Source organism: Pantherophis guttatus, chromosome 2 (assembly GCF_059756535.1).
Source record: "Pantherophis guttatus breed Tessera chromosome 2, ASM5975653v1, whole genome shotgun sequence".
Taxonomy (NCBI): Eukaryota; Metazoa; Chordata; class Lepidosauria; order Squamata; family Colubridae; genus Pantherophis; species Pantherophis guttatus.
In genome coordinates, this window is record NC_142064.1 from 22,912,252 (window position 1) to 22,930,000 (window position 17,749).

The 17,749-nt window shown below is 39.3% G+C and overlaps 1 protein-coding gene across 1 annotated transcript in view; it reads left to right on the forward strand.

Annotated features, from left to right (window-relative positions):
* The window catches only part of LOC117679135 (oncostatin-M-specific receptor subunit beta-like), a 52,508-nt gene extending 35,276 nt beyond the window's left edge, over nucleotides 1-17,232 (forward strand). The window contains exons 14-19 of the mRNA XM_034440773.3: nucleotides 756-857; nucleotides 1,801-1,977; nucleotides 5,511-5,678; nucleotides 9,689-9,770; nucleotides 12,498-12,555; nucleotides 14,534-17,232. Coding sequence (XP_034296664.2) covers nucleotides 756-857; nucleotides 1,801-1,977; nucleotides 5,511-5,678; nucleotides 9,689-9,770; nucleotides 12,498-12,555; nucleotides 14,534-14,941 — 995 coding nt within the window. The 3' untranslated portion in view covers nucleotides 14,942-17,232. The remainder of the gene's footprint in view (nucleotides 1-755; nucleotides 858-1,800; nucleotides 1,978-5,510; nucleotides 5,679-9,688; nucleotides 9,771-12,497; nucleotides 12,556-14,533) is intronic.
* Nucleotides 17,233-17,749: the final 517 nt, after the last annotated feature.

A 17,749-nucleotide genomic window follows, 5' to 3' on the forward strand; every position in this document is an offset into this window, starting at 1 on the left:
CAGTGAGGTTTTCCTACCCAAGAATCAGCCAGGATTGACCCATTTCATGAAACTAATGTAATATTTGAAAGGGTACCAATCAATCCATCAAATCTCTATTATGGTCACAGGCCAGCATAAGAAGTTGCAATACAAAATTAATGTTAATAACTAAAAATATAAAATGCACAAAGTTTTTAAAAAAAGCTTAATTGTGAAATGTGCAAGGATATTGCTACTTCCTTCAGCTTGGATGTTCTGACACACAAGTCACAAATTAGTGTCTCAAATGAGGAAGAGGGGGAGAAGTTGTCCTTTGAAAACTGGATGGCGGGACAGTGGTCCATTGTATCATATTCATTTCCTCAGGAAGGGCTGTTGCCAAAAAGCTCCTTAGTGGAAGGTAGACTGTTCCCTCAGGACTACATTATGGGCATATAGGTTCTTTTTCCACACAGCATTTAAATGGAGACTCCCACAAGGTTAACAGAGGTATTGTGTTTTACTTTTTCAGTGTGAATTTACTCTCTCACTCTCCAGCTTTTTACTTAACCACACCGGCAGCCATTTTGTGCTAGTTTTTCATCTCATGACAAATACATTTGTGGTAAAGCCCATGACACTTGAAAAGAAAAATTAAATCAAAGGCTCCATACAGTTCTTAACACGTCAATATTTCCCAACTTTCCCAAACATCATCACTAGCTTCCACTTGTAATCGTTTTATATTCCTAACTCTTTGTTCTTTGCGGTATATTTCTTGAAATGTATTTTAGATGCCTTCAAACGTGGGGTAAGATACACTTTTAATGTGTATGGAATACAAGACGATAGAAGTTATTTATTGGAAAAGAAGGCTAAATATCTTGAAGAAATGGGTAAGTTGTGCTAAAATTGTATATGTTAAATTGGACTATGACTGCAATTTGTTATGCACATGTATAGCAAACAGCCTCTATGTCAGTGCAGAATTTGCTATACACATCAGTTTTGTTGTGCTGTGATCTGTGTTCAGCAGCAATTTGATTTATTCTGTAACTTGTCTGATTGCAAAAATGGAACACTGAAGAGCTGTGGGTAATGTGTTTCCCCTGTGGGAATTCTTGTTTGCTTCCCAGTTCTTGAGCTTCAGCAAACACAGGATTTATTCACAGATTCTTAAAAAGGAAATACGATTGAACTGTTCTTTAGGTCTTTATTCACAGTATCAGCCCAGATTATTTTTTTGCATAAGGAAAGCCAGATGTGCACCATTCTTAAAGATACATTTCAGGGTTGATCTTGACTGTCTATTGTAAATGTTTACAGTGGTTCTATCTGCCCATCTACACCAGGTGGTAGGAGTAAGATAAAAGTCTTATTGTTCCTCTTCTTATCAGTGGACTAGCTGGCTGTAAAATGCCAGGATGCTGCTTGGATTTTTAAAGGAGTTGTATCATGGATGGCAGTGGGGTGCTAACTATGCCTTTTCTTGTATTAAACAACACTATGTTAATCCCTATTGTTTGGAGTTTGGTTGATCCAGGATTATCTGTCTCTACCATCCACCCCAGACAATTTCCTGTTCCGGGTGTTTGTAAACTAACAGATCTCTCATTTACATGATCATTAGTCATGTAAATGAGTAACGAAAGTCTGGTCAACAGACCTTAATCAACTAGGTTAGTTTAGTTCCATTTTTATTTTCAAGATTTGTGATGGTCAGTTCTCAGAATGGAGTTTTGTACTGAACACAAATGGAAATTTAATCATAATGTAAAGATATAAGGATTAAACCTATAGCAAATAGATAGTAAAAGTTGTCAATGTTCTGTTTTCCAGAACCACCAGACTACCTCTCATGTAATATAGAGGAAATCACTGCAAATTCATTAAGAGTCACTTGGGAACGATACGATCAAAAATTCAGCTCTGGTTTTATTAGAGGTTACATGCTTTACATGAAGATGGATAATCAAAGCTGTTCAGTACAAGGATCCCAACCATTAATACGTCCAGGTAAGTGATCCTCTTTCTCCAGACTAATATATCTTAAGTGAAATGTGAGCTTTAGTTAGGAGTTGGTAGACAGTCTTTCTAAGTACAAAAGAAGATGAAACATACAATATTGTTTGAACTATAAGACACACTTTTTTGTCTTCCAAAAATGTCTGTACGTCTTATAGACCGAATATTGCTGAAGCCACGCCCACCCACCGGCAATTTTTTGGCCTCTGCATGCCTCATTTTGGGGCCTTTTTTTTTTTTTTTTTTTTTGCCTTTTTCAGGCGTTTCTTTGGCTTTTTTTGGCCCGTTTTTTCCAAACAAACGGGCCAAAAAAAGCCTCAAAAATGGGCAGAACAAAGCCTCGAAAATGGGCAGAAAAAAAGGCCTGAAAACAGGCAGAAAAAAGACTGGAAAAGGGCCCCAAAAAGGCCCAAAAATGGGGCACGTGGAAGCCAAAAACTTTTTTTTTGTTTTCCTCTTCTTATAGTGTTATAGTCAGGTGCATCTTATTGTCCAAAAAATACGGTAGTTCATAAATCATGGTTTTTTTCATAAATAAATGAAGGTAATCCAGGAGGAAAAACAAAGTTGAAAATTTCTAATAGTAGCTCAAGGTCTAAATCAGTGTTTCTCAACCTCAGCAACTTTAAGTTGTATGGACGTCCGGCTAGAGGATGATGGGAATTGAAATCCATATCTCTTAAAGTTGCAAAGGTTGAGAAATACTACTTTAGAGAGTTGCAATGGACGAAAAATTCCAAGTATATTTTGATCTGCACTTGGTTTTTTTCTGAATGTCTCCATCTTATGAAGGTTGGTTTTTCTCTTCAAGAGAATTGGCTGATGGATAGACTTTTCTTTATTTTCAACATTACATTTCTTTTTAAAATTAAAATTGTTGTTATGCGTTTAACCAGTTGCATTGTTTAACTTCTACTATTAATGTTAGCAAGGTTAGGCTACAGTGGGAGGTTGGCCATGTGCCAGTCCACACATTGTGCTAAGCCAGTTTTAAAAGCAATTGTTGAACAAGTGAATACTATTAGACTGAAAATGAACATATTATTTTTACCAGTTTACAATTTTTGTATTTTATCAAAATATAAAATACAAAGGAGAATAAAAATAATGGGAAACTAGTGGGAGGAACAGAGGAAGAAGAGAGAGTGTAGGGTAGAAGGGGAAAAGGAAAGAAAAGGCACTGACTTCCGACTCTTTTTAGCACAGGAGAAGATAACAACATTACAGCCTCAACTGTTCATTTTTGCACAGTTATATACACTGTTCCATTTCTATAACAACAAACCTATCTAATCTGAAAAACCAACATCAAAGTTTCATTTTCCCCTCGATCACAAGCAGTAAATCCAGAAGCGGCTTCCAAACAGAAATATAATTAGATACATTCTCTTCTTTGGATAAACAATCAATTTAACCATCTCTGGTTTTATTTAAATATTTTTCAAGCCACTTTTTTGCAAAAGGACAAAAATCCATCTGTCTCCATTTTAGCTCCCTCTTGTGATCAAGGAGTAGGTTATTTTTTAAATAAATCAGTTAATGCTTCCTAGCCATTGAGAATTCATAAAAATCAGAAAGCTTCAGCCAACAAAACAATCCAAAGCAATAAATTACTTAAAAGTAATAAAATAGAGCCACATCTTTCTGTCCTTATATTTCACCATCAAAGATACTCCATTCCTCCTTATTTTAGCTTCCTTTCAGCAACCTTCTTCCTTATTCTTCCTTAAGAATAAAAAAAAGTTTCAAAAAATGATGCAGATCTTCAAAAAGGAGTAACAGCCTGTAGCTAAAAAAAAAACTATTTTAATTAGTAAACATAATAATCCCGCAAAGTGATTAAGAAATGAAAGGCATGACTTACTGTCTATTTGAAAAAACAGCTGCTTTTTCAACAAAGTGATTAGTCTCCCCCGCCCCCCCCCCTCCGGCTGAATAGTTCACCAGCTACTCCGAAGCACAGCTCCTGAAACTACTTGCAGACTGTATGGCGATCTTGTGAGGTGATTCTAGGATTCTCTCTAACACAGGGAAATCATAAAAACAAAGGGAACACAGTTCCCTTGCTATTAGCTGAAGAAGCTTCAGCTAAAGGAAACTCTCCCTAGACGAGGGGTCAGCATCCTGCGGCTTCGGAGCCGCATGCGGCTCTTTGGGCCCTCTGCTGTGTCTCCCTGTCAGGTGATCCCACCACTGGCTGGCCTCGCCCTCCCCTCCCAGTCACTCCTCGCCTGGCCTGAGAAGGTAATGGTGATGGCGGGGGATGGAGAAGCAGCCAGGGCAGAGACAGCGAGATACAGAGAGAGGGGGAGAGAGAAAGACATAGAGAGATACAGAGAGAGAGGGAGGGAGGGAGGGAGGGGAGACAGAGATATGTCAAAAGGATTTTGTGGTTCCCAGTATTTTTTAACAACTGGTTCTCTGCCCTAATGACCGGCTGGGTAGGCATGGCTAGGGGGTTATTGACTGGTGGAAGTGAGTGACATGGAGTTGGCCACCCCCGCCCAGGTTTTGTGGCTCCCGGTGTTTTCTTTTCTGTGGGAAACGGGTCCAAATGGCTCTTTGAGTATTTAAGGTTGCAGACTCCTTCCCTAGACTGATCAGTCGGTCATATTCCTTGGAAGTTCACATTATGGCTTGCCTGAGGATCTAGGCCAGGCCTGTCAAACTAGTGGCATGCGGGCTGAATATGGCCCGCATAGGCTAACGCCCATCCTGGCTCCGCAAAAGCAAAAAAGTCACGATCGAGTTTGACACCCCTGGTCTAGGCCCACTCACTGTGGCCCACTTGCCACAGCCAACTCACTGTGAGACAACTCACCGTGGCCACCTTGGCACGGCCAACTCTATGTGGACATCTCGCATTGGGACAACTCAATGTGGGATAACTGAATGCAAGATTGAGTTATGTGTTATCCATAACTGCACACGGGCTGCGGCTTGAGACCAGGAGCCATGGCTTAAGACAGTTCCAAGGACTGCTTTCCTCTGCACTAACAGCCCCCTCCTGCTTCCCTTAACGCAGAGTGAGTAGGATTAATCCTGTGGCAGCAAGGACTGATTGCAGGCCATTCCTTGTCAGCAGCATACCCATGCCGATCAAGTCATATTCATGTTGTTGACTGTTAAAGCCGCATTTGAGTCTTTGGTCGTCAAATAATGAATGTTATGAACCTACATAAAAAGAGAACAACATTGAAAAATCCTTGATGATGCTTGATTATGAAAAGCAGGAATAGGTTTTTAAGAGTGATTGTAAAGTAGCAGTGAAGATGATGCTAGGATGTCATAAGAGCAGTGGTAGGATTCAAGTAATTTAACAACCGGTTCTCTGCCTTAATGATTTCTTCCAACAACCAGTTTGCCAAACTGCTCAGAAAGTTAACAACCGGTTTCTCCTGAAGTGGTGTGAATTGGCTGAATCCCACCACTGCATAAGAGCCTTTCGTTTTACAATAAAATTAATATTTGCAGAGAGCAAGTGAGGCTTTTGTTTGTGGCCTAAACTTTCTTCTTGAATGCAGGTAATCTGACAATATGCAGTTACAAAATTGAAAAACCAAACCAGACTGAATTCACAGTGAGACATTTGAAACCCAATAGAAAGTACTTCTTTGCACTTCAGGCTTATGCTGTCAATCCTAATTATACTGACAATGTCATCTTTAAGTCAGTGATTACACCAGATGATGGTAAGTCCTGCTCATTTGTATTTATTTACTATGGGTACAAACATGGAACTTCTTTTGAATTTTGGCAGGTTGTGTGTTTGGAGCCATGTCTTTTATTTATTTTGACTATAATAATTCGCATTCCTACACATTTCTACGTGCAGCAGCAGCCAAAAAAGCTAATACAATCCTGCGTTGTATAAACAGAGGCATAGAATCAAGCTCACGTGAAGTATTAATGCCACTTTACAAAACCCTAGTAAGACCACACCTGGAATACTGCAACCAATTTTAGTTGTAGTATCACCATACTACAAAAGAAGATGTTGAGATTTAGGAATAAGTTCAGAGAAGAGCGAATAAGATGATCAAAGGCCTGGAGACTAAACCATATGAAGAATGGCTGCAGATTTTGGGTCTGGCTAGTCTAAAGAAAAGAAGAATTAGGGGTGACATGATAGCAGTATTTTAGTATTTGAGGGGCTGCCACAAAGAAAGGGGGGGTCAAATTATTCTCCAAAGCACCAGAGGGCAGGACAAGAAATAATGGTTGGAAACTGATCAAAGAGAGAAGCAACCTGGGATAGGAGAGGAGAGGAGAGGAGAGGAGAGGAGAGGAGAGGAGAGGAGAGGAGAGGAGAGAAGAGAAGAGAAGAGAAGAGAAGAGAAGAGAAGAGAATTCTTTATTGGCCAAGTGTGATTGGACACACAAGGAATTTGTCTTGGTGCATACGCTCTCGGTGTACATAAAAGAAAAGATACATTCGTCAAGAATCATAAGGTACAACACTTAATGATAGTCATAGGGTACAAATAAGCAATCAAATCATATTAGGAAACAGTCAATATAAATCTTAAGGATACCAGCAACAAGGTTACAGTTATACAATCATAAGTGAGAGGAGATGGGTGATAGGAACAATGAGAAGATTAATAGTAGTGCAGCCTTAATAAATATTTGACAGTGTTGAGGGAATTATTTGTTTAGCAGAGTGATGGCGTTTGGGAAAAAACTATTATTGTGTCTAGTTGTTCTGGTGTGCAATGCTCTATAGTGTCGTTTTGAGGGTAGGAGTAAACTTCCTAACAGTAAGGACAATTAACCAATGGAACAGCTTGCCTTCAGAAATCATGGGTGCTCCATCACTGGACGTTTTTAAGAAGAGACTGGACAGTCACTTGTCTGAGATTGTATAGGTTCTCCTGCTTGAGCAGGGAGCTGGAGTAGAAGACCTTGAAGGTCCCTTCCAACTCTATTCTATTCTAAATCCTATCTATAGCAAGTAAAGATAAAGGTTTCCCCTGCCCAACTGTGTCTGACTTTTGGGGCGGTGCTCATTTCCATTTCTTAGCCAAAGGAGCCATCAGTGTCCAAAGACCAGACATTTGCTGGTCACGTGGCCAGCATGACTATATGCCAAGGCGCATGGAATGTTGTTACCTTCCCACAAAGTGGTACCTATTTATCTACTCATATTTGCATACTTTTGAATTGCTCAGTGAGGTGGGGCAAGGACAGGAGCTCACTCCCATCTCATAGCATATGGGTCTCGAACTTGGGCTGTCAGCAAGCTCTGCGTCTTTAATCACTGAGCCATTGTGCCCCTCCCCATCTATAGCATGTAGGAGATGGCTAATAGTCTAAAAATTAACCAATTAAAATAAGTAATATTATTAAGCCTGGCCAAAAACCCTAGTTGCAAAGGTAGGGTCTAATTCCTTTTTTTAATAAAATATCGTGAGTATTAGTGCACCTTTTGTGGAAGTTTTGTAGAATAAACAGAAGCCTGAGCTAGCATGAATTTTTAAGAAGTCATTCCATCAGACTTAATACCCAGAAAGCTTTGCACCAATAAAGCAGTTTCTGAGATAGACCCTAAATTGAGATTAAAAGTTTAAAACCTTGAATTCTACATTCTAAAATATATGGATAAGCTTGCATTATTATTTCAGGGTATTTTAGTCGTGAAAAGTTTGCTATTATTTTAAGACATTTTCAATTGATTTTCTTTTTAATGCAATTTTAATACAGGGGTCACCTTGCACCCATTTGCTGAAGCAATTCAATATAAATGAAATATATTTTCATTATTCACCAATCAAAGTTTTCTGACTCTTCAAGGATGGCCATACCGGTTACATCTGAGATATATCTAACCGTGATGTAACCCAAGGCTTCCGTGCAGGTGGTCCTCGATTTACGGTAGTTCATTTAGTGACTGTTTAAAGTTACAATGGCACTGAAAAAAGTGACTTACGACTGTTTTTCACATAAACGTTGCAGCAGTGTCACATGATCAAAAGTTGGATGGTTGGCATCTGGTTCATATTTATGATGGCTGTAGTGTCCCAGGGTCATGTGATCACCTTTTTGCCACCTTCTGATTTGCAAAGTCAAGGGGGAAGCCAGATTCACTTAATAACTGTGTTACTAACTTAACAACTGTAGTGATTCATTTATTTGTGGCAAGAAAGGTTGCAAAATTGGTCAAGCTGTTAACAATGGTTTCGCTTAGCAACATACATTTCAGGCTCAATTGTGGTCATAAGTCAAGGACTACCTATAACCACTGACAAATTCAACTGTCTCTGGAATGCTAGGACCGTGATGGCGAACCTATGGCACGTGTGCCACAGGTGGCACGCGGAGCCATATCTGTGGGCACGTGAGCGTTGTCCTAGGTCAGCTCCAGAGTGTATGTGCGCACTGGCCAGCTGAGTTTTGGGCCTTCCGGGCCCACTGGAAGTCGGGAAATAGGCTGTTTCCAGCCTCCAGAGGGCCTCCAGAGGGGTGGGGAAGGCTCTTTTCGCCCTCCCCAGTCTCCAAAAAAGCCTCTGGAGCCTGGGGAGGGCAAAAAACGGGCCTACCAGGCCCACAGGTAACCTTTTTGCCATCATGTGCCAAAAGCGGGGGAAGCACGAAGGGGAGGGTCGCGCGCACATGCACAGGGGGGGGCGTGGCGTGGGGGACATTGAATTATGGGTGTGGGCATACACACGTGCGACCCCCCTGCACTTCCCCCACTTTTGGCACATGACGGCAAAAAGGTTAACCATCACTGTGCTAGGAGCTTATTGGATGTCATGTACCAAAGTGTTCCTTGCCATTGCTTCTACCTGGAGACTTCCCGAAAAATAAGTAGCACCAACTGTGGCTCTGTTATGTGGGTAGTGCAGTCTTCATGAAGCTGAGTGAGAGTGAATCAAAACTATGTATTTTTGCCTTGACTTCAGCCAGAGATTAGCGAGTTAAGATTTGCCAACCTATGAAAACAAGCATGCTATCTGGAGATATTTAATATTATATAAAAAAGGGAGGGAAACTGTTATATGAGTAATTGATTTTTATTAAGAAGTTGAAGTGTATTATTTGGAATAAGATCTAAGAAAATGTATGGTATAAAATGTTTTTTGCCTTATTATTTTAGTAGAAATGATTAAGAGGTTTGAAATATGTATTTTTGATAAAATATTTGAAAATAAGAGACAAAATCTAAGGAAGCAATTTGGTTTACTGTCAGTATATAAAGAGGGGGGGGGAAAACCTGTCATACAAGTGATTATTATTTTGATATTAAATGAACGATTGTAACATTAGGGAATATGTCAAATGAGATTTTAAATTTAAGGGGTTTCAGATAGAGATGAAGGGAAAAATAGAATTTGGTGAAGATTAGAGCTAGGATGAATGGGCAATATGGGTTCAAAAGAAAAGGAATAAAAGGGAGAAGAAGGGAAGATATTATGGCAAAAGGGAATATATAAATTGTATTGAAAAATTGTTTAAATTTATGAACCGGCCAATACTCTGTTCAGAAAAAAAAAATACATTGCTTATGTGTTTGTGTATTAAAAAAAACTTTTTACTAAAAAAAAAAAGAAATGGTTACTAATGTTATGTTTCTATTTTCCTGAAAATTAATTGAAAAATCTTTTTTTCTCTAAGCTTAGCCTAAGAAATCTGTCTTATTGTGTTGAAGAATTACAATTAAACATTTAAATAGAAGTGTACCTGATTTTCTTTCCAACAGAAAAATGGCTTTTCAATCTACTTTATCTACTACTGATTATCCCATTAATACTGATGTGTATGTGTTCCAGGAAAAGTAGTCGGTAAGTGCACAGCAACCAAAATATAACTGTAATAGATTAACACGTAGCAGACATAAACATAACAAGCAAGTAGAGAGAAAGCAGAGTTACTTAACTCGTTTTTTGCATCAGTCTTCATGCAAAAAGAAACTATAGCCCAACCTATCAAAAATCTAACCATAAAAGACAGATTAGAAATAAAAATTAAAATAAGCAAGAAAATGATAAGAGAACATCTCTCTGATCTTGATGAATATAAATCACTGGGACCTGATGGATTACATTCCAAAGTTCTAAAGGAGCTGGCAAGTGTTATCTCAGAATCATTGTACCATTTCTTTCAAAAATCCTGGCGTACCGGGAAACTACCTGAGGATTGGAAAACAGCTATTGTGGTTCTCATCTTAAAAAAAAAAAAAAAGAGGGGGTGTGAAATCCAGATTCAAGAAACTAGAGACTAAATCAGCCTAACATCAATACTTGGGAAGATACTGGAAAAGTTATTTTAAAAAATAGATTTGTGAACTTCTAGAAGCAAATAAAGTTACAACTAGAAGGCAGCATAGGTTTGTAAAAACAGATCATGCCAAACCAATCTTAATTCATTATTTGACAAAGTGACTAAATTAGTAAACCACAGCAAAATGCTATGGACATAATATGCTTAGATTTCAGTAAGGCTTTTGACAAAGTAGACTAAAACCCAGGGGTGAAATGCTCCCGGTTCGGACCGGATCGTCCCCCCACCCCCCATGAACCATGCAATCATCAGAGGCTTTTTTTTTATTTTTAAAAGCATTTTTTCTACAACCTCTTTGGCCGAAAAAATGATTTTTAAAGTAAAAAAAAAATGATTTTTAAAGTAAAAAAAAAAGGCTCTGATTATCGTGGGGCTCAGCTGGGATCACCAGAGGCTTTTAAAAGCATTTTTTCCACAACCTCTTCGGCCGAGGAGGTTTTTAAAAGAAAAAAAAGCTTCTGCTGATCAGGCAAGTCAGCTGGGATCGTCAGAAGCTTAAAAAAAAAAAAAGCTTCTGCCAATCAGGCAAGTCAGCTGGGATTGTCAGAGGCTTTAAAAGCATTTTTTTTACAACCTCTTCAGTCAAAGAGGTTGTAGAAAAAATGGTTTTAAAAAGGGAAAAAAAGTTGGCCACACCCACTCAGTCATATTACCCACCACCAAGCCACGCCCACAGAACCAGTAGTAACAAATTTTACATTTCACCACTGCTAAAACCTACTTCTTGGTAAGCTAGAAAAATGTCAGACAGACAGCATCACCACCAAATGGCTTTGTAACTGGCTGACAAACCATACTCAACAATTAGTCCTTAATGGTACTACATCTACTATATGGAGGGAAGAAAGCAGTGGGTATAACAAGGTTCCGTCTTAGGCCCACTACTCTTCAATATCTTAATAAATGACTTAGATAAGGGGATAGAAGGGGAAATAATCAAATTTGCAGATGACACTAAGCTGGCAGGAATAGCCAATGTCCCAGAAGACAAGCTCAGGATCCAAAAACATCTTGACAGCCTTGAACAATAGGACCTATCCAACAACATGAAATTTAATGTGAAAAAAAGTTTTACACTTAGGCAGGAAAAACCAAAGATACAAGTACAAGATTAGGCTAAACCTGGCTCAAAAATAGGAACTATGACCTTGGTGTTCTAGTGGACAATCACTTAAATATAAGCCAGCAGTGTGCGGCAGCAGCCAAAAAAGCTAATGCAATCCTTGATTGTTTAAACAGAGGCATAGAATCAAAAACACGTGATTTTGTATTAATACCACTTTATAAATTCTTAGTAAGACCACATCTGGAATACTGCATCCAGTTTTGGTCACCACATTACAAAAAAAAGATGAGATTTACAAAAAATGCAGAGAAGAGCAACTATGATTATTTATTTACTTATTTATTTATTTACTTATTTATTTATTATTTAAATTTGTATACCGCCCTTCTCCCGAAGGACTCAGGGCGGTGAACAGCCAAAATTTAAAACACATACAGTATAAAAATTAAAAAGAATTAAAACAGAATTAAATCAGTTTGGCTTCCCTAAATTTTAAATCCCTTTCCCCATAAAATAACCCATTAAAATTTTAAGCCAGCCCGGCTTGCTGGAATAAGAAGGTCTTATTCCTAATTAAAGGCCTGGAGACTAAAACATGAAGAACGGCTGCAGGATTTGGGTATGGCTAGTCTACAGAAAAGAAAGACCTGACAGTATTCCAGTATTTGAGGGGCTGCTACAAAGAAAGGGGGGGGGGTGTCAACTTATTTTCCAAAGCACCAGAAGGCAAGACAAGAAACAATGGATGGAAACTTATCAAGGAGAGAAGCAACCTGGAATTAAGGAGAAACTTCCTAACAAATAAAACAATTGACCAGTGGAACAGCTTTGCCTCCAGAAGTTGTGAGTGCTTCATCATTGGAAATTTTTAAGAAGAGACTGAACAGTCAGTTGCCTGAAATTGTATAGGGTCTTCTGCTTGAGAAGGGGGATGGACTAGAAGACCTCCAAGGTCTCTTCCAGCTCTATTCTGACAAGCATCCTTTGTCAAATTAGGCAATTGTACAGACAGTTTTAAGTGTTCAGTTGCCCTTGACATTTTTTAAAGTGGGAACTGAGTCTTAAGTACCTATGTTTAAACTGAGTTTTGTTTATAAAAATGGTTTCCCCCATTTTATGATGAAAAAAGTTAATATCACCATCTCTCTCTTTTTTTTCCCAGTGTAAGGAATTGTTTGTGTCCTGCAATACCCCAACCTAAAGTGACTCCATTTTTCAAGGTAAGGTTATATCATTAAGAAATTGCATTTAATCTCCATTTCTCAATCTGGTACCCTCGAGATGTGCTGATAATGCAACTTCTGGAGTTCCTATCCAGGATGTGGGAGTTGAGATTCATGGATGTTACACTACATCTAATAGGTATTGACAGCCAAGGAAGGGGAAAAACAGCATCACTGTTGCAATACAAAGTCCATCTCTTCTACGGGACCGCCTTCTGCCACCAACAGCCTCCCACTGACCAGTTCGCTCCCACAGAGAGGGACTCCTCAGGGTGCCGTCAGCCAAGTTATGTCGGCTGGTGATACCCAGGAGGAGAGCCTTCTCTGTGGGAGCTCCTGCCCTCTGGAATAAATGGCCACCGGATATTCATAACATTTCTGACCTCTGGGTTTTTCGCTGTGCCCTCAAGACCCTACTGTTCCGACAGGTGGGGCTGTCAAATTGAATGATTTTAAATTGGGTTTTAATTTTGGGTTTTAAAATTCGGCCAAAACTATTTAATGATTTTAATTAATTTTAACTAGATATTGTATATTTGTATATTTGTATTTTAATTCTGGCTGTACACCGCCCTGAGTCCTTCGGGAGAATGGGTGGTATATAAATAAAAGTATTAATAATAATAATAATAATAATAATAATAATAATAATAATAATAATAATAATAATAATACAAAGTCCATCTCTTCCGCATTTAGTTGTGATGTTGCATAGATGACTGTAAAGGGCAGAGCTTATAGTGCAATACTACGTTCCTCATTTTTACGAAAGCAGAAGACACCTTAGAACACGAGAATAAAAAGCAGATTATTTTATATAGCTTTTGCGAAAACAAATCTCTGTACTGCCCTAAACATTTTGGAGATTGCATATGAAAACAGATTAAAAGAATTAGAAAAAAAAGATAAGGCCCACATTGCAGGCCTGCATTGAGGAGCATCTACTAGATATTCAGAGTTTTTATTTATATTTTGTTAGGAGACTCAGTGTTTCATTTCTGAGTGCATTCTTTAAATAGAAAGGTATTTTTGCCAAAAAATATAGTTATTAGCTATATAACTTTTTTATATAACTATATAAAAATATAGTTATTATAGTTTTAAAAAAAAGGATGCGGTGGCTCAGATGCTGAGCTTGTCAATCAAAAGGTCAGCAGTTCAGCGGTTTGAATCCCTAGTGCTGCATAACGGAGTGAGCTCCCGTTACTTGTCTCAGCTTCTGCCAACCTAGCAGTTCGAAAGCACGTCAAAAATGCAAGTAGAAAAATAGGGACCACCTTTGGTGGGAAGGTAACAGCGTTCCGTGCGCCTTTGGCGTTTAGTCATGCTGGCCACATGACCACAAAGACGTCTTCAGACAGCGCTGCCTCTTCAGCTTTGAAACGGAGATGAGCATCACCCCCTAGAGTCGGGAACGACTAGCACATATGTGCAAGGGGAACCTTTATCTTTATAGTTATAAATGAATAGCTAATTGATACACGCAGATTTAAAAGTAATTCTGATAATTACCTCAATAGCCATGTCAGGAAAAGTGATTTGGAATGGGCGGTAAAAATTTTCCAACACAGTATTCTCTATAAATATGCAGGACTCATACTGTAAATTTGCAGTGGTTAGCTACAAAAATGATGGTAATGGTTATGTATTGGGATAATAAGTATCAGGAAAGAATTCACCAATCTGAGTTAGAAAAAAGGCCTGTGGGCTTCATCTATCTTTTCAGTTGACCAATGTGCTAATATCTCCTCTTCCCTCATGACTCCAACCTTGATTAAAAAACAAAACAAAACAGATTCTATCTCCTTTTAAATAAGATTCTATTATTACTCTATGAATGGACCAGACCTCTATCCTTGAATGGAGGGTGAGAGTATATTCTGATATTTGAATATCTGTTTTCCACTCTGCATTCTATCTGCTCTTTATGTGCCTTTTTAATTCAGTTTTTAATTGAGTTGTTTTTCACACGCAGATGAGTCTTGGAATAACAGAAATAAATGATATGATTCCTAACCAATTAGTCATGCTGGAGAAGCCTCAGGAATTCAGTCCCAAACAATCTACTTTGGGAATACTATTAGAAAATATGTCATACTCTCAATCCACCTATTACCCGGAAGTGCAGATAGAAGAGAGAACAGACCAGAAATTCAACTCAGGTGTCACATCCTACAAACCTCTCCAAGACTTTGGTTTTATAAGCAGCCCCAACCCCTGCACCCCAGAAGCACCCCTCTATTCAAAAGACAATTTGAATTACCTCTACCAAACGGAAGTGCTTCCCTCTATGATCCAGGGAACCGATTCTTCTTGTTCTGTACATTGGCTAGATTACAGACCTCAGTGCAGCACAACTTCCAGAAGAAATACTGACTATTAGATTAATATCCACATCAGTTATTACTGGTATATTCATTTTAGTTCGCTGTGAGCAGCTTCTAAATAAACAGGATTACTTGTTTGCTGGGCATTATAATATCTGAACATCAACTAGTGAAGTTGGGAACATTCTGTAGAGGAAAAGATGGGACAGTCTCTTGTATTGACTGAAGATTCAGGCCATTCTTGACCGAACGTGGACATGACACACAGTAATAAGGGGACTGCGTACTTGAAAAAGAACCTCCCTCTCACGAATGTGAAACAAGATATACAGGATTGCATCATTTCCAGATGAATAAGAAAAAACAATGTTAAAAAATCATTTAACTTCAAATGACTTGACTTCTGTCTGCAGTGATTTATTAACTAACCCAGGTATCAGCAACTTGTGGCTCCGGAGCCGCATGAAGCTCTTTGGGCCCTCTGCTGTGGGTCCCTGTTGGGTGATCCCACCACTGGCTGGGCCTGCCCCTCGCCCTCCCCTCCCAGTCACTCCTCGCCTGGCCTGAAAAGGTAAGGACGACAGCAGGTGATGGAGAAGCGGCTGGGGCAGAGACAGAGAGATACAGAGAGAGTGGGAGAGAGAGACATAGCGAGATACAGAGAGGGAGTCATGTGACTGGTGGAAGTGAGTGACGTCGAGTTGGCCACGCTCACCCAGATTTTGTGGCTCCCGGTGTTTTCTGTGGGAAACGGGTCCAAATGGCTCTCGGAATGTTACTGAACTAACCATTCAGTTTCTTTGCAGCTTAATGGAAGTGGTTTGCTATTGTTTTCTTCTGGAAATTTTTAACTTCTGTCTGCTCTGTACCCCTGGCATGTTCTTTTCATCTCCCACTGAGCTACTGTTTTACTTGTTGGAGGAGAAACCAAGTAGGAGGTGCAAAAAAAAAAAGTTTCTTATTTTCTTTTAAAAATGTGTTCCTTTGGAGTCCATGGAAGGGCAAATGACAAAAGGCTACCTCCATCAGTCTAGTTTGGGACCAAGTATAAAACTGCGGCAATTGTGTAATGGAGTTATTTATGTGTTGTTATTTTGGTGTAATGGTTTGCTGGCGATACCAAGCAATCGATTACGATTTTTCCTTATTTCCCCATTTTGGGGAAACACACACCTAATTTAATAATTGTGTAGTTATAGAACTGACTTATAAGAAGTATATGTAAAAATTGGAGGTTGTAATTGTGTTTGTATTTTACTGTGTTGGAAAGAGTTGGAAGTCAACATCTTTTTTCTTTGTTTTTGTTTTTTATCCTGTACTCCCTTCTCTCTTTAATCTTTATTTTTATTGTATTTTATGCTATCATAAACCTTAATAAAAATGTGAAAAAAAATAAAAGTGTGAATATCTAGGGGTAGCAGTATCACAGTTAGTAGCTGCCCAGAGATACATTTGATTTCTGCAAAGCAGGATGTGCTGGTGGATAAGGGGCACGGAAGACCCAGAAGGGGACTGCAACTAGGCTGACAATGGAACTGAACAACTGAGTCCTATGGCTGCCATGAGGTCAACCATGCTTGACAATGGCCTTCCTGCCTATGACACACTGGGATTATCTGCCAGTTTCTGAAGGGCTCTTATTCCCTGATGCATCTTGACTGGCCAAAGACAATTGCAGTGGAAGGGGATGAATTGGGATGCTATGTCAGGATTGCAGACAACTGAGGTGGATTGAATGCCTGGGTCCCTCCCGTGTGAGAGGTGGAGTGGAATCACTCAGACTCCTCTCTGCCCTCCCATAAATAGAGATTAGGTGGCTGATCATTTGCCCTTGGAGTGTTATGGAGGAAAACATGTAACATCACTGCTCAGTTCTCAGTGACCTGGTGAAGCTTCTGGTTACAAGGCAAGATGCTGATGGCCACATCTAAAATCTTACATGGCGCAGGGCCAGGTTAGTGATGGGACTATTTCTCCTGTCCCAGCAGAGCCTGCTCCAGGTCGCTTCTATTAAGGAGAGCCATCTTGCAGGAGCCAGGAGAGATGCCTATTTTGTGTTAGTGCCTGCCCTGTGGAAGAACATTTTATCCCCAAAACTGTTTGCCTTCTATAAGATGTCAAAGGCCTCACTTTTAAACTTGGTGGTTAACTGCTTGTAATATATTTGTGTGTAAAAATGGAGGACATTTATTTGTGTCTTTGATGCACACTGTCTTGGTGATACTGCAATTGTTTTCAATTATTTCAAACTGCTGGTTTTTTAAATTATTATTATTGTTACCTGCTCAGAATCACAGTAGCAGGATGGACGGAGATAAGTTGTTAAAATAAACTATCATTTACCTACCTTCTACAATTTTCTTGGAGAAAGTGACGCCTAAAGGAAGGCAGCCCTCCCCTCCAAAAAGGACTTTATGTGGTTAATGTAGTTTCATAGTCAATAACAACCAAAGCAATTCTACATGCTGGTTATTACCCATAAAGCCCTTCATGTTACAAATCCGCATGATTGTGGGATCATATATCTCCCAATTATTTCTCCTCATCTTATTGGATCTGACAGGGGGGATATGATTCTGGGTCTCTTTATAACGCAAATGTCAACTCTGAAGTGAATCTGGCTGAAGCCATCTTTTGCTGCCTCATAGTTGCCACAAACTCTGAGAGGGGGAAGGGAGTGGCAGAAGTAGATAGACTGGCTAACAGTCAAAACAAAACGTTTTCTTGTGGGAACCAAGGTCATCTCAACAGGGGGCAATTGAAGCAGGAGAGGAGTGACCAGGCAGCCTGCCAGCTACTTTCATTGGACAATGTGACTGGTGACATCTGGGTGGGGGAATATTTGCTCTTTTAATTGGGGGGAA